At 35.8% G+C, this 21,465-nt stretch overlaps 3 protein-coding genes across 3 annotated transcripts; all 3 read right to left on the bottom strand.

The window, feature by feature from the left end:
- Window positions 1–214: 214 nt before the first annotated feature.
- Window positions 215–2,932, bottom strand: LOC125491722 (DNA polymerase-like). Its single transcript, XM_048633815.2, has one exon. It carries the CDS (start codon window positions 2,930–2,932, stop codon window positions 215–217), a length of 2,718 nt encoding a protein of 905 aa, XP_048489772.2.
- A 127-nt stretch (window positions 2,933–3,059) lies between these two features.
- Window positions 3,060–6,107, bottom strand: LOC125492042 (probable DNA-directed RNA polymerase). Its single transcript, XM_048634141.1, has one exon. It carries the CDS (start codon window positions 6,105–6,107, stop codon window positions 3,060–3,062), a length of 3,048 nt encoding a protein of 1,015 aa, XP_048490098.1.
- A 7,663-nt stretch (window positions 6,108–13,770) lies between these two features.
- On the bottom strand, window positions 13,771–17,452 carry LOC104898565 (protein CHUP1, chloroplastic). Its single transcript, XM_010685660.4, has 2 exons — window positions 16,373–17,452; window positions 13,771–14,334 (listed from the first exon to the last, which is right to left on the bottom strand). The coding sequence occupies exons 1-2, from the start codon at window positions 17,144–17,146 to the stop codon at window positions 13,888–13,890; spliced, it is 1,221 nt and encodes a 406-aa protein (XP_010683962.2). The 5' UTR covers window positions 17,147–17,452; the 3' UTR covers window positions 13,771–13,887.
- Between the last annotated feature and the right edge of the window lie 4,013 nt (window positions 17,453–21,465).

Genomic DNA, 21,465 nt, shown 5'->3' with positions numbered 1-21,465 from the left:
ACTATAAGTGACTTTTTTCCAGGCTTATAACCCTTCCGGAGAGACAAGAGAAGCTGATCCCCATAGAAAGAAGTCTTTCTTAGCCCACATAGACCAACCACTTTACGGCTTACCGTAAGCATCAAAAATGCCTTTATCTTGGTTCGCCCCTTGCAAGGCGGCAGATGGAACTCATTAGTTCGCACTCGATCTAGGGAAAAAAAGAAAAGCCTTATTAAGAACTCTTATCAAAAAAGATAGTCCATCTTCGACGTTTCACAGAATTGACATTCTCTTCACCTCTTTCCTCTTCACCCCTTTTAGGATTCTTATCCTCTAATGTATCATTATCCTCTAATGTATTCTTATCTTCTAATGGTTGGGGTTTCTTTCGTGATTCTACTTCCCGCGGGACTATTATACCTCTTTCCAGCTCCAGCTGAACTAATTTCTGAGAGAGAGCACTATTCTCGTTCTCTAAAAGAGCATTTTTCCTTTTTAAATTAAAAAAGAGTTTTGTTCCGATGTAATTTAGACATGACAAGTCATTGATATCAAGTGGATCTGTACCTACCCATTTTCCATTTTCATCAAATGAGGACTTCCTCTTGGTAGAACTGACAGTTCTAAGACTGATAGTACTCTCTTTCTTTATGACCTCAAGTTCTTTCCAATCGGGTCGAAAATGAGAAGTCACCTTCTCCGTCAGAGATCGGGATGGGTCGGCGTACTGCTCTTCAAACCATTCAGGAGTTATAACACTTTTACCCGCTCCCTTGAACTTTAAGACCTTCGTCTTGCCTTCAGACTCTTCTGTGGCATAGCAATAGCATTTAGGTGCTAAAAAGTATGCCCTTACGAGTTTATCTTCTAACTTAAACTTACCTAATTCAGAAGAAGAAACATCATCCTCTGGAAGTGGATTACCAAGGACAACAGAGTCTGTGTCTGTATAGTAGCAGTCTTCTCTTGATGTATACTTGTACATATAGATCCTAGCGCTGGCAGTGATCGCAGCGGCTAGTTGGACCGCGGAGTTCTTCGGGGGCTCCCAATAAGAAGGACCCTTACCCGGATTGGTAAGATAAGATACCATGTAGAGATCCTCTCTAATAAAGACTTCGCCTATAAACTCTGTGCGTCTAAACAGACTGTCACGTCTAGATTTATCGCACATCTCGGTTCTTGTGCTTTGAGGATTTATGCCAAATCTACCATATAATGAGTTCATTAGTAATTTATATACATAAGAAAGGGCGTCATTTCCCATCTTTTTAGCATTGGATCTGCTTTCAAAGAGACTGTTAACGTAGCCCTTGAATGGGCTTTCCATCTTATCGAAGAGGTATCCACTAATTGGTATTATAGTATAGCCTATGTCTCTTGCATACTTGAGCTCCTCACTATAGTAAACCCCAACAAAAGTGCCAGTTGGAAAGATAAGAGTGCCATCCTTTTTATTCCGATAGGGAAGAAAGGGTTTCTTTATACTCTTAGGGCATTCAACATAAGCTTCAATGAACCCAAACATGCTATCTAATTCCATGGATTCTAAATTAGAATGCCAGACCGGTATACCCCCAGGCATTGGGAATTCCTTCATAATAAAAGGATAGAGAGAGTTCACATCATAGTAGTATAGGTTTTCCCCGTATGGAGTGTATGCGTCGGTATGCCCGCCATAGTATCCACGCCGAAGAAAAGTATCCTCATTCTGATTAGGGATGTGGATAGGCCAATTATCAGCATCGTAATATTTCTCACGAAAGAGACTTAGAGCCAGTGAGGCGGTTGTTAGCTTCTTAACAATGTCGACCTGGTAGGCCTTATAATATAAGTCCTGGAATTTTTGCATAATACCACCAAGCAGAAGAATATCCTGCTCCATATAGGCTAACAAGCCAGATTTCATAGTACTAAGAGTTTCAAGTCTTACATCCTCATAGGAAATAGAACCTTTAGAACCTAACTCTGGGCATAGATTCTTAGCAAGGTCATCTAGTCTGCCGGGGAGTAGATGTAAGGAGTCTTTGAAGGTAAATAACAGCCTCTTCTTTTTAGAATAGACTGCGATCTCATAGAGTTTATTGTCTCTCATAAGGGGTTTTACTGTGTAATTAGGATGATATAATGCAAGGTGCTTAAGTATGAAACTACCATCGAATCGACCTAAGTTGTGGAAATAGACAGCTTTAACTGTGCTATTTCGTCTAGTAATATTCTCAATCCTAAAGATCAAAGATTTGAGCATTTGGGTACTCCTTTCTTCAAAGGTTGGGAATATTATTGAAGAGTAATCCTCGCTGAAGTAGGTATCGATCCTATCAAGCATAAGCTCTTCGCCGGGAATAACCATCATGACACCTATCGCATAGGGTACATGAGTCTTATCTATAAATATAGTCTCGGTATCGGCCACCAAGAATGGCCTTAAGGCTATCTTACCCGATTTCCTAGGAATGGTTATATGCTTCGAATACTCTCGCTTAGTAGACCGAAGACTTTTAACAGGCAAATTGGAAATTTCGATTTCGCCAGAAGCTGGCTGGAGGCATTCAGAGATAACCTCCTCTAGCAACTCCTCTTTAAAACGGGGAGGGCGCCCCAAGATATTATCTTGAAAATGGGCTCGAATTGCTATTCTAATAACAGAAAATCCATCATAAATCTCAATTAATTTAAATATACTACGACATACATGAGCATGTATATCAGACTTAGGAATTTCCGTACCATCATCCAAGGTCAAGGGGATAGAATGTTTATTCAGTGGTTTCGCGATTTCATCATCTTCCCCTACTTTCAAATAGAATATTATATTCGCTTTAGCGTACCCCGATAAGACAGGATAAACATAGCGGACTAAGAGATCCATCACACCCAGACCGAGGATGTCTACCTCGTAGAGCGATATAGGGTCTCTATACTCCAAACACGGAATGAGTAACCTCATATGCGGGATTACCAGGTCTTTACTAATTACTGCCGACTGATGTCGGTTCAATAAAACAGATATTTGTTGACTATCTATACAGTATGGTGAGAATTGATCATTATGCCTTCCCTTTCGGATTATCATCTTAATGATGTATACAATATTCACCTTCAATCTTAGAACAGAACTGTGCAACCCTAGCTTTGTGCTCAGGAAAGTTCTGTTCAGGTCCGCAGACCTTCTTAACATAGAGTTTATATTGGCTCTTGAGCTGATCGGTGATTTTCTTCCAACCGCTTTTGTTCTTCGTCTCGGACAGAGGAGTAATACTCAAGAAATCGTTTAGAAGAGAAGTTGGTATGATTTTGTGATCATAAAAACCAGAACGTAAATAAGAATATTTTTTATTAATGTCGACATTATCTAGAGAAGGCTCGATCAAATTCGTATATATAAAGCGGTTTATGAGAGTAAGTGGGGCGTCCATTTTTTTAAAGGCCACCCGGTAGAACAAAGGCATGTAATGACATAATTCGGTATTAGATATGAAGTTGTCGTGCACTGTGTACAGTGGTATATTCCACTCGTTCGCTAATGACGCCACCTCAATAGCTATTTGTGCATCCTTCTGATGAATGAAGTTCACAAATGTGGAGGCGCGGCTTTTCATCTTATCCCGCACATTAGATGGAAACGAGAGTGTGACACTACGACGTCTTCTCTCTTTAGAGTCGAACACTCTAACTGAGCATGATTCCATTTTTTTATAATCTTGGGAAGTATTAAAAAGGGGAGTGCTATACACGACAGGGCGCTCTAGGGATGCGCATACCCTGCCTACCAGGCGAATCAGCTCGATAAATGAGTTCATACCACTATATCTATCTTTCCAAAACTTGAAACAAAGAGTAGACAGTTTCACACATTCTTTTGGCAACACATCCTGCCCGAGACTTATCATAAGATCTTTAGTAGTACTATTAACAGTTTTGCCATAAATTATGGGCATAAAAATTTTCTTAACTATAGATCTTGTTATGACACGATTCAAAATATTGCATAGCTGCGGATTCTCAAACCGAATCGAGTCTTCGAGGTATTGAATTAAATCCAATCTAATGTAAGAATATATATCATTGATAATACCGTTTGTATTGAAAAGATTAGTTTGGAAGGCCAATTCCTCATCAAGGAGGAAATAGGACATTATCTGATATGCGCTAGCGCTCGCATCCTGAGTTACAGGAACTGTTTTCATCACCTCCATGTCATCCGGAACGCCCTTAAGCAAAAGGAGGGTATTTGACAAAAACTGGAATTGTCGTTTAGCAGCCTGTGCATCAATAACAAGACTTTGTAGCATCAGATTAGGGTCTGAGATTTGACATTTCTTTTCTACGTATGAAAGCATAACTTCTGGTAAATTCTTCTCAGAAGAATAAGAAGAATAGAGGAATTCAGTAGCTATTAGATACTTTACAGACAAAGAACACATATTTTTTTCATCCAGATAATTGGACTCCGTCTTCTCAAAAAGAAGGAGACTGCGGGCTAAATCCCGCTCGTGGAAGTGAAAGATACCACTTCGGTATATACGCCCCCTGAAGTCAAGAAATGCCGGAAAGTATATGGAATACCCCCTGTAAGCCTCAGCTAAATCTAGTATAGTACACTCATAACGAGCCCGCTGCATATTTTTCATTAATATAGTAACCAATTCGCTATAACGATAGATAGATCTAATCTCTTTATATTCATCGTTGTCATAAGTCGTCCTAAGTATGCCACTGGCATTGGCTAGTATAGTCTTGGTAAGAAAAGCAGGCATCAAGAATCCTTTATTTTCAAATAGAGTCCTATTTTCCCGGATTTCATCCAGGAGTATAGTATTTATTTTAAATGCCGTACGCTGTAAGCCAGTGATGGCTTTACAAAGCTTATTAGCCTTCTCAAAGCTACTCTTTGACCGTGCTTGACCAAAATAAACGAAGAAACTCTTCGGATCTGGAGAACTCATAATTCTTTGACTACTATATATCTGGCCAGTAGGGTTACTTAAGTAACCACCATATATATCGGAGATGGTTAGCCACACCCGATCATCGTCCGGGATGTGGACCTGCCAATCTTTGGGAGGAAAGACCATTGGCAGGTTCAATTTAATAGGAAGTAATGCTGTGTTAAACATACATTCCGCATAATTAAAAGAACTCCTATAGAAGCTTTTATTCTTTTTATTTACCCTCTTGACGAAGGTCTTAGGAATACCTTCACTAGATTCAGATATATAGATCTCATCCGAATGGTGTTGGGTAAAACGCACAAGGCCCCTTGACTCTAGGAATTCCACTAATGCAGTCCCAAAGGGATAGGATTTAGTTCTAGCTTTACAAGAAACATTTTGTTTATTATCTACGTCTTCCTTCAGACAAATACGATTATTACGTAAGAATAAGGCATGCTGCCTTACATTACTTTCAATTCGATCAATCAAACTTGCTAGACTTACAGAAGTATCCAAGTTGAATAGATAGCTAAGAGTATGGACGAGTAAGCACTCTATTGTGTGCTCCCCGAATTCTTTCAACAAACCCTTGTCATATTCAGAAAGAACGGGATGGAGTTCTTCAACAGAGGAACCCTCCCTCTTTTTTTGTTCTAAAATTCGAATCCTTCCTACTTTATCAGTATAATACTCTCCGCGGAGAAATTCTTTCGCGTTCGGTAAGTCAGTTTTTGTGATCATAAGCATTATATTAGGACAAGTTTTAAAGATACTTTCCTCTGAAAAATTCAATGTTAACTCCTCAATTTCTTTCTGAAGCTTTTCAAGAACCTCCTTATTCGTCTTCCCACGATGCTCTTCCAGTAGAGAATAAACATGATTCTTGTAATCCTTGACAAATATAGCTTTTGGAACTTTAATAGTCCTAGTATCTTGATCAACGAGATCGAACTTGCTACCGTGACGCGAATTTTTACGCTCATCCTCAAAAACTTGTATTTTTATCTTATCTAAAACCTCAATCCAAAACGATTCGATGATCTTTCGTTTACTAGTCTGTGACTCCCCAAAATCATGAGTTCCTGCAAAGAAAGAAATCCATTCGGCACCATTCAATATCGGATCTGTGTCCTTAAGAAGAGAAGAATCCTGCTTAGTAAGCAGCATGTGTTTGGTGCATAAGACCATGGTTTAAGTTATTTTTTAAGTTTTAGGTTTATGAATAAACTTCAGGCTTTTCGCTGATACTAGTGTTCTCTGTTTTTATGGACTAGTATAGTGTTCGCACCTTTTTTTTTGTTTCGAACCAGTTGACGTTGCGCTGTCCTTAATTTGAACTCTTACTCTTGAGAGGTTGTATGACACTTTCATATACGCTTTTCTTTTTTGAAAGCCAACATCAGTAAGAGCCAGGCAACCTTTAAGAGTGTATAAAGAATTATATATCTTTAACTCTCTCTCAACAACTTGGGTTTTTTAATCCGCTGTTCTCAACAAGACCCCTAGAATGGTTAAGTAATAAAGTCTATCCATTCCGGGGAACGAACAAAGTTGTATTCCCTAAAGGTCCACATCTATCCGGAGGACTTTTTTAGCTAGCACTATACTTGAATCAATATAAATTTGCCTGAATCCTTTTGCAACCAATCTTGCTTTGTAAACATAAACATTTCCATCTTCGTCTATTTTCAATTTGAACACCCACTTGCACCCAAGAGGGATAACCCCATCAGGCAAGTCGACGAGGGTCCAAACTTTATTCTCAGACATGGAGTCTAACTCGGATTTCATGGCCTTAAGCCATTTCTCAGAGTCTGGGCTCATCAAAGCTTGTTTGTAGGTCGTAGGTTCTGAATTTTCCAAAATCGTAATTTCAGAGTTTTCAGTTAACAGGAAATCAACCAACTTCTTGTTTGGAATCCTTGATCTACTAGACTTACGCAAGGCCTAAGCATCAAGAGAAATGTTTTCTTCAACATTTTGAAGATTTTCGCTTGAATTAGGATCAAGTAGGACGGTAGGAGGTTCACGCGTTGAATACATCATCTCCTGAACATGACTTTCGTCTTGTTGGGCCGTCTTTGACATGGTGTGAGCCAAGTCCAGTTGTTGCTCATCTTGAATTTCTTCGAGTATTATTTTACTCTCACTTGTTTTTCTAGAAATAATTTCCTTTTCAAGAAAGACACCATCACGAGCAACAAACACTTTGTTCTCTTGATGATTATAGAAGTAATAACCCCTAGTCTCTTTTAGGTACCCCACAAAGAGACATTTATCTGACTTGGGTGCAAGTTTGTCTGATAGTAACCACTTTACATAGACCTCACATCCCCAGGTTTTAAGAAAAGACAGGTTTGGAGCTTTTACATTCCATCATATGGAGTCTTTTCTACAGCCTTTGATGGGCTCTTATTTAGTGTGTGTGCAGTTGTTTCGAGAGCATATCCCCAAAAAGAAATCGGAAGATCAGCAAAACTCATCATTGATCGAACCATATCTAACAAGGTTCACTTCCTCTCAGATACACCATTCAACTGTGGTGTTCCTAGTGGAGTTAATTGTGAAAGAATTCGACAACCCTTTAGATGATCATCAAATTCTTGGCTCAAATAATCACCACCACGATCGAATCGCAGTGCTTTTATTGTCTTACCAAGTTGATTTTGTACTTCAATTTGGAACTCTTTCAATCTATCAAAAGATTCCGACTTATGTTTCATTCAGTAGACATATCCATATATACTCTTATCATTAGTGAATGTAATGAAGTAATTAAATCCTCCCCTTGCTTTTGTGCTCACATGAACACACACATCTATATGTATGATTCCTAAGAGATCGTTGGCCCTGTCACCTTTCTAGTAAGTGGTGATTTTGTCATCTTACCCATTAAGCATGATTCACATACATCAAATGATTCAAAATCAATTGATGGAAGAATACCATCCTTTTGTATCTTTTGGATACGCTTTTGGTTTATATGACCCATTCGACAATGACAAATGTATGTAGGTTAGGTTGGAATCATTTGATTTTTGTTTCTTGCTACCTATGTTATAGACTTGTAATGACCTATCAAGAACATATAAGCCATTTTATCAATTTAGCATTGGCATAGAATATATTATTGTAGGAAATGGAACAACACTTGTTCTTTATTCCAATACAAATGGAGGTGAGCCTTAGTGGCATGGAAATCAGGGGCGCGTAGCGAATAGTTTTTGGTTTGCAGAGCAGGATATCCTTTGACTCAGTATCCGAAAAAGAGTTGTGCAGAGTGCTTGCTTCAGCTCCAGCTACTAAAGCCAACCCATAGACCTGTTCAAGGTTTGAAGTCTGATATGCTTTTCAAGGTAGGTCAACCTTAAGGCTGCTCGGGACTCTGGGGCGAGAAAAACCCTTCAGAATCCAAAACAGAAACAGATTTTATGTTCTTAGTTATTGAAAGAACAAAATAACAATTATTCAGTTCTAAAATAAAGCCAGATGGCAAATTATGCAGACTATAGCTCCTTATGGCAAGTGCAGCAACCCGTGCTCCATTTCCAACGCGTAGCTCTACCTCGTCTTTTGCCAGCTTCCTATTTCTTTCTAGTCCCTGCACATCATTAACTATGAGAAAACCACAACCGGTATCAAATAACCGTAAAGAAGTAGACGTCAATTTAATTTTTATAACAAATATACCTGAAGTGGAAGCCCTAGACTTCTTTTCCTCCAAGTACAGGGGCAGTTCCTTTTTCAGTGTCCTATCTTATGACGGTGGAAGCACTTGCTTTCTGCATTGACCTTTGGCTTGGCGGTTGGCTTAGGTTTTTCAGCAACGACGACAACTTGTTTGCCTTTGTCCTTCTTTCCTGCCCATTTCTTCTTTAAACGCTTTCCCTTATGAACCATTAAAACCTCTTTCTTTGGTTCAATCTTAAGGGATGTTCCTTCAGCATTGACCAAAAACCCATGCAGCTCTTGCAAAGTCTTTTCAGACTCATTCATGTTGTAGGTCATTCTGAACTCATTGAAACTGTCAGGCAGTGAATGAAGAATGATGTTAGTCGCCAACTCAACCATATAAGGGAATCCAACTTGTTCCATGTTTTCGAAAAGACCCATCATTGCGAAAACATAGGGGCCAACATCTTGACCCTGCTTCATGTGACATTCTAGTGTCTCCATATTGGTCTCATACCACTCAACTCGAGCCTTAGTTTTGAACATGGTCCGCAGTTCTTGCAGGATCGTATATGCATCCTTGGTTTTGAACCTCTTTTGGAGGTTCGGCTCCATGGCTGCTATCATCAGGCAAGTGATTGGTATAGACTTATCATTGGACTGTTTAGCACCATGTTTGTCTGCTTCAGTTGATTCATCAGTAACAACAGGAAGTGAGGTATCTAAGACGTCCTCTCGACCCTCAAACCTCAGAACGAATCTTAAGGTCCTTTCCCAGTTTAGGAAGTTCTCACCATTCGGCCTGTCCTTTTTGAGAAAAGGACGAATGTTGAAATCGGAGTTGTTGTTGTTGTTATTAGACATAGTATCTACAGACATAAAATAAAATAAAGTTCAATTTTTATGTTTGTAAAACAACCTAAAACATGTAAAAGGTTTCTAGGTTGATCACCTACTCAATTTAATGTCCCATTTGAATAAGTGAGTTACAAGATCCAATCAACATGCAACCCTAAGCAGACGGAGGCCTTAAATTATCTTAAAGTTATATTCTCAAGGTAAGTAAACTCTTTTACTAATTATAACATTTCATAACTCTTATTTAGATCGATAAACATCGTATGCTTAACTATCTCTTGCTTCAAAACGTTTTTGATAATTTTGTTAAGGACAACCAAACTAAGTTGTAAAATTCGCAAATTTACCTTATTTTCCAAAATTAAGGGTTTGACAAGTACTTTATGTTTGGAAAAGCTAACCATAATATTTGTGGGATAAGTTTATTATGTTGTTGTTAATTAGTGATCTCTAGCGCATCGATAAACAACATACAATAAACTTATAAGCATTTTAAAGAATAATAAAATGCAAAAATAAAAATGATCTAGTATGGCCCCTAATCCTAAGAACTAAGCATCACTGGCTCCTTCTTGAACTCTTCATGGATCTCCACACCTTAGCCATGTGCCTTCTCTTGATGGGCTCCTCTTTGGATTACATAATAACTAAATTAAATAAATTACAAAAATACTTAACGATACGTCGATCATATTTAAAATTACAAGAATACATCACGATAAGAATATCGTATTTAAAATTACACGAATACATCACGATATACATATCGTATTTTCTAACTTAAATTTGGGCCATACTAGTCATACATAGCATTTATATCAAAATATAAAAGCCACATAATAATATCACATATTATACTTGCCAACAACTAAAATATCAAATATCCTTAATTAAAGCAAGAGGATAAATTATTTAATTAATTTCTAATCACCTAAAAATTGTATCCTATAAAATCTAGCCTACTAATTTTAATTAGATTAAAGAATAAAATTATGGAAATATTTAACTGAAAATCTGCTTAATATTCTGAAAATATGTTTTAATAATTTTTCTTGAAAAAAAAAATTCTTTTTGAAAATTGTTGCTGCCACCGCAGCCCAATGACTGCCGTTCTGATCACCGAGAGCAGCCACCATGGCCCACCAGTCGGTGGTTGCACCACCCAGCCATGTCTGCTCCCCTTTCCCATTTTTTTTTGTGGAATTAAATTAAATTATAACCTTTTGTAAAATAATTTAGTTATCAAAATATAAATTTAACATAAACTCCTTTATGCCTAATTCTGAAAAATTAATTATAATGTCATTTTATTTAATTTTAGGACTATTCATATCAATTAACCTAAAATCATATAAAACTCCTTTTATATGAATTAAGTTGTCATATATAAACAATTTAAATATGAAAAACTCAGATTAATTATATGACCTAAATTTTTGAAATTTTCATCAAATCTTTATTTTATTTAATTTTAGTATTATATATTCACGTAGATTAATATCTAATTCACACAAATCTTTCTTTTACATGAATTAATTTTCATACATAAACAATTTTAAACATGATTAGATTAATAATATGAATTAAACTCTCAAATTTTCGAAAAATTTGAGATCTAAAATTACATTTGATTTTCCAAAATTAGGTTTTAAATTTAAAAAATTCAGCCACCCTTAATTAAATTTCGAAAAAAAATAATTTTAGGTTGAATTAATTTAATTTTCGGCCATGAAGAAAAAATTCTGTAAATTAAATCTCTATTTAATTGATCCAATTAAATATAACAATCCATAATTTAATTCCTCCCCTTAATCAAATTAAAATTAGTCGTACAAAAACTAAACTTTATGACCAAAACCTATATGCAAAAGGCTATAACTGATACCAGTGTAGGATTTTTAAGTACTATAAGCGGGATCTCGTGAATCAAATTTATAAGCACTTAAAACAAGATCGCATGCATAAACAATCAAGGATAACATAATAGATTAGAATTAACCTTTGAAGCGTGAATTTCACAAAGCTTGTTATAATCCGGAGAAAGAACCGCAACTGTGATTCCTCTACTTGGTCCACCAATCCGGATCAATACCCCACCAATGCTAGTTGGAAGGAAGTAATTATTCTTCTTCTTTAATGGAGTACATGTGACTTTTGGAAAGAATATGAGAGAGAAGAATATTAAGAGAGATCTTGTATCTTTTCTTATGATTGCCTAACTAAATATATATGTATATTTAGGTTAGGAATCCCCTTCCCTTCTCTCCTCTTGTCGGGCCACTCTAGAGCCCTTTTGGGCTCTAGTTCTTTTGTTGATCCAAATAATTATGTATGACCTAATAGGATCCATTTCATTGGGCTTCGGGTTTATAATTTCCTAACATGAAGTTCTATAGTATTCTGTAGCAAGACCTATAGATGACCCAATTTAATGAACTTATTATCTCCATAATACGATTCATATTATATTTATTAATTGCAATAACGTCGAGGATATTAATTCAATCAGCAAGCAATGTATTATTGGTATTAAATTGTGGTTGAATGTTCAATGTGCTAGTATACCATATAGAAGACTAGTTGCGTATGCACGCGATGCGTGCGTCGACAATCTTATGTAGTTATTATATACAAATTGACATATTTTATTTATTTAAAATTATTTTTATAGTGATGTAAATTATTAAGGTTCTTTTACACTAAAAGTGAATGATTTTTAACTGTTCAATACCGTCATTGTAAAATTTGGTTGATGAATTAATAATTTCCTTTTCAACGACTTTAGTAAAGTTCTTTAACAATTATAAATGTTAATAAACCATATTTTCTGAACTTTGTAAATATGAAATATTATGTTATCACGATATATTGCTAACTTCTGTTGGTTGAAGATTCTAGTTGATTGTGTCAATATAGTTTAATTTGTCAAGTTATTAAAGTTATTGCATATTTCATTTTTGACCTACTCATATGGCAAGTTTCATTGATTCTCATTTTTCAAATTTTTATAAAAAGAAAAATACTATTTTAAATAATCAGAGGGTATTTTAGTCACTTCAAAAAAGGACACCACACCTCATCCCTTGGTGGACTAGTAGCAGCACGCTATCTCTTTTCTGGAAGCAAATGGTTTATGTGGGTTTGGAATGCTTCTTTGTTTGGGATGTAGAGGGAGTGCAGAATTTCTACTATTATTAGTACTGTTAAATGTAGTAAAGGAAATGTTAGGAGTAGAAATAAAGCAGTTTTCCCTAGGAAGATTCCTCCTAGTGTTAGGTTGTGCCTTAGAGTCAATTTTGGGCTGTTTTTACTAGTGTGTTGTCCTCACTTTGTAAAACTGTTCAATTTGGTCTTTATTTGCGCTTCGGCCTCATAGATATGGCTATTTAACTTTATTGTTTTGTGAAAGCTCACTTTAAAAAATAAATGGTTAAAAGTCTATGTTGATTAGCCATACCCTTCATAAAATTAGTTGCATAGTAAGCATACATTACACACTCACAAATGAAATAATGATCAACTTGTACATGCTTATTGACATGTCCTGTTGGGTATATGGTTCATATGAAGTTCATGGAGGTGTATGGGGTATGGAGATGAGGTTGCGTCGAAGAAATGCGACAAATACGAAGATTAAGGGTTTCGCCCGATCGGGTCGGGCAAGGGAGCCCGATCGGGCCCGCAACGAATTCCAGAGCAGACTGTTTTATGCTTCGCCCGATGTCATTATCGGGCCTCAGTAGCGATTTACGACAGGGGCAAGGATCGTCCGTACAGGCCCGAAGCAATTTTGGAGTTTGGCGTTAAGTGCCCAATCGGGTGTGGGTCGCCCGACTCGATCGGGCGTGGGTCGCCCAACTCGATCAGGCGGGGCTGCTTCTGTGTGGTTTTCGATTCCGAAAACGCATTTTTCCCGAGGAGTATAAATATAGTGCCTTAATACATCATTAATTGTATTATTCATCATTATTCACATATTAGAGAGAGAGAAAGCTATAGAGAGAGTTCTTGAGCGTTTTTGTAATCTTTCTTGAACATGCATCGATTCCTAGTGCATATTCGTGGTTTTTGTCCCAGTTTTTGGGTTTCCACGTAAAAGTCTTTGTGTGTTCTTTCTTGCTTTGTTATTTATTGTTCTAGTATTGTTTGCTTTTATTTCTATATTGATAGTCAGTAGAACTTAAATGTCCATGCTGAAGAAATTAGCTATAAGATTCTCTTACCTTACCTCCTATTCTCAAGTGCTTAGTCTACAGAAAATAGACCAAGAAACTAAGAGGCTTGAGGTTTTGAGGTTTGCTCAGAATCCTTCTTTATACTATTAATGTAATAATGTAATATCATGTCCATTGAGAATCAAATATTGTTCAACAACTAACCACAGAATTTGCAGTGTTGGCAATTAGTTACAAATGTAAATATGGAGTTTATTAAACACTCAAACACTAGAGCAAGACTTCCTTCCATGAACAAACATATCTTCTGCTCCCTCTTCAAGAACAGAAGCCTTACCAAAACACTTGACTTCATCCTTCTCTTTTTCATCCATTTTCCCTCCTTCAACCCATTTTTTAACCTTCTGAATAAACCTGCGTCTTCTTGATGGATTTATCATATTTGTACCATCATGAGTCGCTGAAAATGTTGTGTCGTTGCAATTACAGTTCTCTGTTTCGATATGCTGCTGATCATCAAGCTCAAATTCGTGCTCGTTTTCGCCTTTGTTTTGCTCATGAAACCTCAATAATTCATGCCTTAAGCATGCATTGCTCCATTTTAAGTATGCTAACTCATTTGCTTCTACTTCTCTATCCTTCTGAAGCTGTTCTAGTTCTTTTAGGACCTTTTCATGCTCCTCCTTTGTCATATGGATTGCTACTTCATTCTACATCATTCAAAAGTCATCAAATCAAATTTATTCATTTTATAAAGGATGTGATTAACGTTGAACTAATAAAAACTCGTATGTCTTAGCCTAGTGGTTAAGATTGAGGTGTTGTGAATGATAGGTCACAGGTTCGAATCGACGAATCCCCCCTTCCCCTTCTTTGTACTTTGTATTGCCTTCGTGGCTCATATGGATAAAAAAAAAAACTCGTAAAGTATCTTTCGAAATAGGAATCTATCTTTTTTTAGTAGGAAATTTATCTAAACTTAAGCATATATTATTACAATCTTTTTTATATTCAGGTTAAATTTGTGCCACACAAATCCTCTTATTCAAAGTTTCTCAACAAAGGCAACATCGCACCCCTAAAGGAGATCGAGGAAAGGAGATTACAGGCGACTGGTGTAAGCAAACGAAAAACTACACCTTACAATTTTATAGATAAAAAAACATATTGAATGGAAAGAAGGCGGAAGTAATTAAATGGCAACTTTAGATTAAAGTTGGGAAAGTATTCGAGATGCTTTTCCCTTTATAATTGACTTGAAAAGAGCACAGAGACAACAAAAGATTTCCATAATGATAATATTGTAATCGACAACATGAACATTATTTTCTCGCCAAAATATGTTACATTACACATATACTAGCATTATATGCATGCAATGTGTGCGTCGTTTGCTTGGGTTTATTCTTAAATTTTATCTAAATATAAGTTTGAAAGTGTAATTTATAATGATTATAATACAAACTGATGTAATATATAAAGTGGTTAGAATTTGTGATGATATTTAGAGGTAAAGTCTTCTAGTCTCAAATTAAATTTGTAAAAGTTTTTTTTCTATTAAGTAACCATTTTTCTCATCATGTCAAGTTACTTTGTTAATATTTATTTAGTTTATTATTGAAATTTTAAGGAAACACCAACACACACTATGACCCATCTTTAAATTAGAAAAGGATATAATTGGTAAGAAATATGATTATGCATTATATATTTAGCTAAGAATAAAAAAGAGTTTTCATAGGGTACAACATAACTCCCCCTGCTTACTTAGGTGGCTCATATAATAAAAATATACAGTTGGTCTTGTAAGAGACCGCCTATGTGGGACAACTCACATGTGCACAACATACATGAGGTTCATGACTCCCCCTCACATATGAGTGTCCTTAGAATTATAGCACACTGGTAAGGCAATCCTCATTGGGAATAATCGTCCAATAGAGGGACTTATCCGATTGCATGACAAATGCCCAATATGAAAGGCCCAACAACCTTGGGGTTTGATATCATGTTAAGTTTATAGGAGGGGGAGCATAACAAGAGTTTATTATATTGATGTGTCTTGCATAATAAATTATGAGTACATTATATATAGGAGTATAAAGGACTCCTCTTACTAGGTAACTATCTCCAAAAGAGATCTTATTCCTAATACTTACTTGAGATGTTCTTTACATAATATTTTCCATAGATAATAACATATCCTAAAGATATTGTCATATCTTTAGGATACTGTAATATTCCTAATAATACCCCATATATACATGGGAGTGAGGAGAATTGAACCCCGCCCCTCAATAAGCTAGGATTGAGCTCCCACTTGATTATTATTAGAGATTCGGATAATATGATACGACTAATTCTGAACCGATCAACATCTATATGCCTTAGAATTCTAAATTATGATATTACTTCCTACGTTCTGAATTAAATGCAACAAATCCACTTTAACGTATGTCGCCATTATTTTGACCACAAATATCTATAGTTATATATACGTAAAAATTGTAAAAATTAGATTTCACGAAAGTATGCCACGAGACGAATCTAACAAGATCCCGCTTTACTCTATTTTTCATCATGTATGAATCACAAATCTTAATCAAAGTGATATGTGTGAATAATGAAAAAGTGGATTAACAGCGTATAATTCGGAATGTAGGAAGTATAAACAATAAGAAAAATAAAATAAGATAGTAGTAACATATAGTATACTTTAATTCTTTGTAATGGTAAGAAATAACTAACCTTTGGGTTTAAGGAATATGACTTATGAGCAATATCCAAGTTGTTGGAGATTTCTATTTTCTCTCTTTGCAAATGATCAATAACCTCTTTCATTTGACTAACTTTATCCTCAAATTCTTGAATATCATCATCTTTTCTTTGAAGCTCTTCTTGATTACTTGCCAATACCTCTTCTCTTGCTTCAATCCTCAACTTTTGCTCCCTTATTATCTTCAATCTTTGTCTTGCTCTTTTGCACAACTTCCTTGCTTTCTTCATAAGTAACCCATTTCCCTTCTTACAATCTTCAAGCTTGTTCACAACTCTAATGTACTCCAAGATCAAACTTCCCATTCTTTGACTCTCATCTTGTACTGAGCTTACCTCTCTCAACATGAACTCGGCTCGAGTTTTTTCTAACATCATTTTATACCTTATCTCCATCAACATAAACTCTTTTTCCTTCATTGCTCGGTATTGAAGTAACTGTCTCTTCAAATCCCTTTCTCTCTTCTGAAGACCTTCGATATGGATTTCTAGGTCTAGTAACTTTTCTTCTAAGTTAGTACTATTATTCTCAATGATTTGCATACTTGCATTATGTCTTTCTTCTTGATATTGATTAAAAGAAGTTGTGTTAAGACTGTCAAGATGACAATTTTCTTGTGAATAAACTGAACGTTTAGCGATCAATTTCGCACCCATGTAGGCTGCAGCAGAAAGAAGAGCTGAAATTCCAGCTTTAACTAGCAAAGGTTTAACTATTTGTGTTCTTGATTCTAAAGTACTAGACATTTTTGCAAGAATTTGGTCTGATGTTGTAAGGCGTACTAAAATGATAAAGATTTAGGTATGTAAGAATTTGGTCTGATGTTGTAAGGCGTACCAAAATGATAAAGATTGGTGTATATATGTAAAAGGGTTTACTATCTATGATGATAATGTATATATGTATATGTACACATTTTGATACATAAAAGTATTCTTTGCCTTTGCTTGGTGTTTTTCCAGGGGTTTTCGTTTCTTCACAAGGAATTTAAGTGGCTTCATTTGCTTTTTGACCACTCTTTTCTTTTGTATCTCTGTCGGATTCATTACTGTTTCTTTGGATTCTTTTCAGTCTAATGGGGAATCTGATTCCTTTGGTAGTTAGGTTTCAAGCTTCTTTTGAGGGGGAGGGGGTTGTATTATTGAAGATTTTTATAACAACAATGTTAACGTGAGGAAAATGAGCAATTTGTGCATTCTTTAGTTTTTTTTAATATAAGTGCTGCAATAATGTATCTAGAAAATATTAGAATAAGAAGTGAGAATATTATTAAATAATATTAAAGATACATACTTTCTCCATTTATTAATACATGTAATATTTGCATAATATTCACTGTTTATATCTACCAACCTCATCCAGTATTCTCTCATAGATATATAAGAAAAATATAGTCAAGTGTGGTCTTATTTGATTCGTTTAATGCATATTTTCATAATATCAACTTTTTATAATATTTAGTTAAACTTTTTGTTGGAAAAGACTTATTAGAGTAGCTCTTTTTATTAGAAAAGACCTTAACCTATTATAATGATACTTACCTTTGTTACATAATACCACCCTAATGCTAAGTCAATTTATGACATTGACTTTTCTTCCCCTACCTTTCTCATTAGATGGGACAACCTATTTTTTACTATCATAATCCCTTAACCCTATCAAACATTTTCCTCTTGCTTCCCATTTTAAGGGATTAGGGTAGAAAAAATAATAATGGGTTGATCCCATATAATGAGAAAGGTAGGGGAAGAAAGTCAATGTCGGAAAAATTGACTTTTTGGCCGAAAAACATTAGGGTGGTCTTATGTAACAAAGGCAAGTACTGTAATAGGTCTTTTCAACAAAAAAAAAAATATTAAGTCTTTCTCAATAAAATTGCTATTTTAATAGGTATTTCCTAACAAAAAGTTTTATTTAATTATACATAATCAAAGATATTAAGAAATAAAGTATTACATTTGATAGTAAGAAATATGATCGTAGACGTTATTATAATTAACCTACCACGAAATTTATGTTAAATTCCTCCTTAGTTTTTAGGTTACATAAATTATGACAATGTAGAGATGGCCTATGGTGCGGGCTAGGCGGGCTGGTCTGCGGACCTTAGTGGGTCGGGCTGATATTTTACGATCCATGACCGGAGCGTAAAATTCACGGTTTGGGTGGGCTGGTCCACGGGCTGAAAAATCTTAGCCCACACCGGTCTGTTACCTGTTTTCACGGTTCGAGAAGCAGTACTGGCGGTTCGTGGGCCTAGGGGGCTAGCGGGCTAGCAGGCCGGCATGAGAATTTTGTTTCAAATTTAATACATAAAACCTTTAATATTAATTAAAATATATACAATTATCAATATTAATGAATAATTTCATTATTCTTGAATTTAATTGATATGCAATTTGATTAAAATATATACAATTAAATTAACATATATACACAATTTGGTTGAATCATTACTTAGGCTGGTCCGATTCATGGGTTAGGCTGGACCGCTTTTGTGGATCGGGCTGGACGATTTTAGTAGCGGTTTTCGTAGGCTGGGATCAAGAAATGGGTCCATGATCCATCAACCAATTTCACAGTTTGAATTGGGTTGGACCAGACTTTTTGCAGGCTGACCGGTACGGTTGCCATCTCTATAACCATGTCACTTTTTGTGAATATATTATTAATTAGAATATTATGAAGATATAATTGTATCTTGTGTGAATGTGATCTTGCATTCTGACATTATCTAGAGAACCAAGTTGCCTAACAAATGATATTCCTGGCCACAAAAACTTCTTTCTAAATCCTACTGCCAACGTTTGTGGTAAACTAGGTAGCCTAGGTTGTTATATGTATATGGCTTTGTAAATTCGACGTATATTCTTTTGTGATTATAGAGAAAGATGTGAATTAACTTGAGTTAGTTAATTTTAAAATGGTATCACGTACCCCTTTTAATATATTTGTATAGGTATAAGTGCTGCAATAATATATCTAGAAAATATTAGAATAAGAAGTGAGAATATCATTAAATAATATTAAAGATACATACTTCCTCCATTTATTAATGCATGCAACATTTGCATAATAGCCACTATTCATATCTATCAACCTCATTCAATATTCTCTCATAAATATATAAAAAAAATATAGTCAAGTGTGGTCTTATTTGATTCATTTAATGCATATGTTCATAATATCAACTTTTTACAATATTTAGTTAAACTTTTTGTTGGAAAAGACCTATTAAAATAGCTATTTTGTTAGAAAAGACCTAATCAAAACTTTTTTTTATTAAAAAAAACCTATTATAATAATACTTCCCTTTGTTACATAAGACCACCTTAATGTTTTTGGGCCAAAAAGTCAATTTTATGACATTGACTTTTCTTCCCTTTCCTTTCTCATTAAATCGGACCAACCTATTATTTTTCAAACACAATTGTAGAAGTATTGAAAACGAACGCCGAATTTGGAGAAAAGAGCGAGATACAAGGAAAGGAGGAGTTGGAGGAAAAGAAGGAAAGGAGAGAGAAAAAGAGAGAAAGAGAGAATGAGGATAGTAGAAAAATCTGGAATATAGAAGGTGGTATTGGGCTGGGTGGTATTGGGCTGGTGGTGGTGTCTGTGGGGTTGGTGGTGTCAACCAGGTTGGTGCTGGTGGTGTTGAGTTAGTGGGTTGAGTTAACCAGAGGGGGAGTGGGTTAAGTTCAGGAGAGAGAGAGAGAGGTGTGGTGGGTTAAGTTGAAGAGAGAGATGGGTGGTGGGTTGAGGGGTGGTGGGGTGCTGAGATGAGGGAAGGATTGGGTGGATTCAATAATTAGTTTTGTTTAGGTTGGTAGATGATAAGTTGGTTATGTTGTTGTAGAACAGCAAATATTGTTGCGGTTTCCACGTAGGACCGCAGCAATATATTAAAAAAATATTTTTTTAATATATTGCTGCGGTCCTACGTGGAAACCGCAGCAATATAGGCTCCCCTTATTATTAATGGTATTTAAGATGGCACCTCTCTCACTAAACCCTAAAGAAACCGCTCACATCTCTCACTCTCCTCTCACGCCTCCCTCTCTCCTCTCTCTCTCTTCTCAAACTCACGCATCTCCCTCCATTCCTCTCACGCATCACTCCCTCCTCTTTCTCTCTCCTCTCACGCATCTTTCTCCTCTCAGATTTAACCACCCACCACATCAGTTTCACGCCTCCCGTCGTTGTTCGTTCCGGCGAAACCACATCTGCGTCTTTCCAGTTCGTTCGTCGGTCCAGTCCTTCGTCGTTGGTGCGACGTTCGATCTAGAAACCGCCGTTTCACTTCGTTCTACTCGCGGTCGAGTTGTTTTGGAATTTCTACTCGCGTTCATTCGTCGTTCTCAAACTCGACCGTCGTTCATTCGTCGTTCTACTCGCATCGTCGAGAAGTGACATGAGTTTCCATTAGAGAAATGAGATGAGTGACGAACAAGGGACGAGATGCGACGAATAAGTGAAATGAGTGGTTTTTGAATCGTCCTCAATCGGTAATGGGTTTCGATTTTTCAGAACTGGTTCTCGGTTGAGACGCGAGCCACGATCGAGATACGATTTTTTTTTTTCTTTCGAAATCCATTTGGTTCGTTCGAGCCATGATTTTTTTTTTCGTTTTTTTTTCATTCTTTTTAAATCTGTTTGTGATTTTTCTTTTTAGGATTTTTTTCCTTTTTTATTGTAACTCAATGGGTTTCGTTTGTGATTAGCTGCTGCTTGAGTGCAATCTCGTTAAGAGTTATTATGGAACATCTGTTTGTAGTTTTTTTTTTCGTTTTTTAAGATCAGTTTTTATTTTTTGTTTTTATTATAATTTTTGTAATTAGTCTAAGTTGTAATAGTTTTCTATTTTTAAATATTAATAAGATTCATGTCATTTTATTTCCGGTTTGTTTGCAAATGTGCTGGATAGTGGATGAGTTAGTGGCATGGTTTTAATCTTTCAAATTTAATTGTAAAATTCCAAAAAAAAAAAAAAAAATTACCTGGCAAGGACATATTGATGCGGTTTTGGGAAAAAACCGCAGCAATAGGTTGTACATTTTTAATAAAA

The sequence above is a fragment of the Beta vulgaris genome, chromosome 7, assembly GCF_026745355.1.
Source record: "Beta vulgaris subsp. vulgaris cultivar EL10 chromosome 7, EL10.2, whole genome shotgun sequence".
Taxonomy (NCBI): Eukaryota; Viridiplantae; Streptophyta; class Magnoliopsida; order Caryophyllales; family Amaranthaceae; genus Beta; species Beta vulgaris.
Note: the sequence above shows the minus strand (reverse complement) of the source record. Positions and strands in the feature narration are given on the sequence as shown.

Coding starts and splice junctions, on each gene's coding strand:
- LOC125492042 (XM_048634141.1), bottom strand. CDS start 6,107: ATGGTCTTATGCACCAAACACATGCTGCTTACTAAGCAGGATTCTTCT.
- LOC125491722 (XM_048633815.2), bottom strand. CDS start 2,932: ATGAGGTTACTCATTCCGTGTTTGGAGTATAGAGACCCTATATCGCTC.
- LOC104898565 (XM_010685660.4), bottom strand. CDS start 17,146: ATGTCTAGTACTTTAGAATCAAGAACACAAATAGTTAAACCTTTGCTA. Junction 14,335..16,372: donor CATATTCCTTAAACCCAAAG/GTTAGTTATTTC, acceptor TGAATGATGTAG/AATGAAGTAGCAATCCATAT.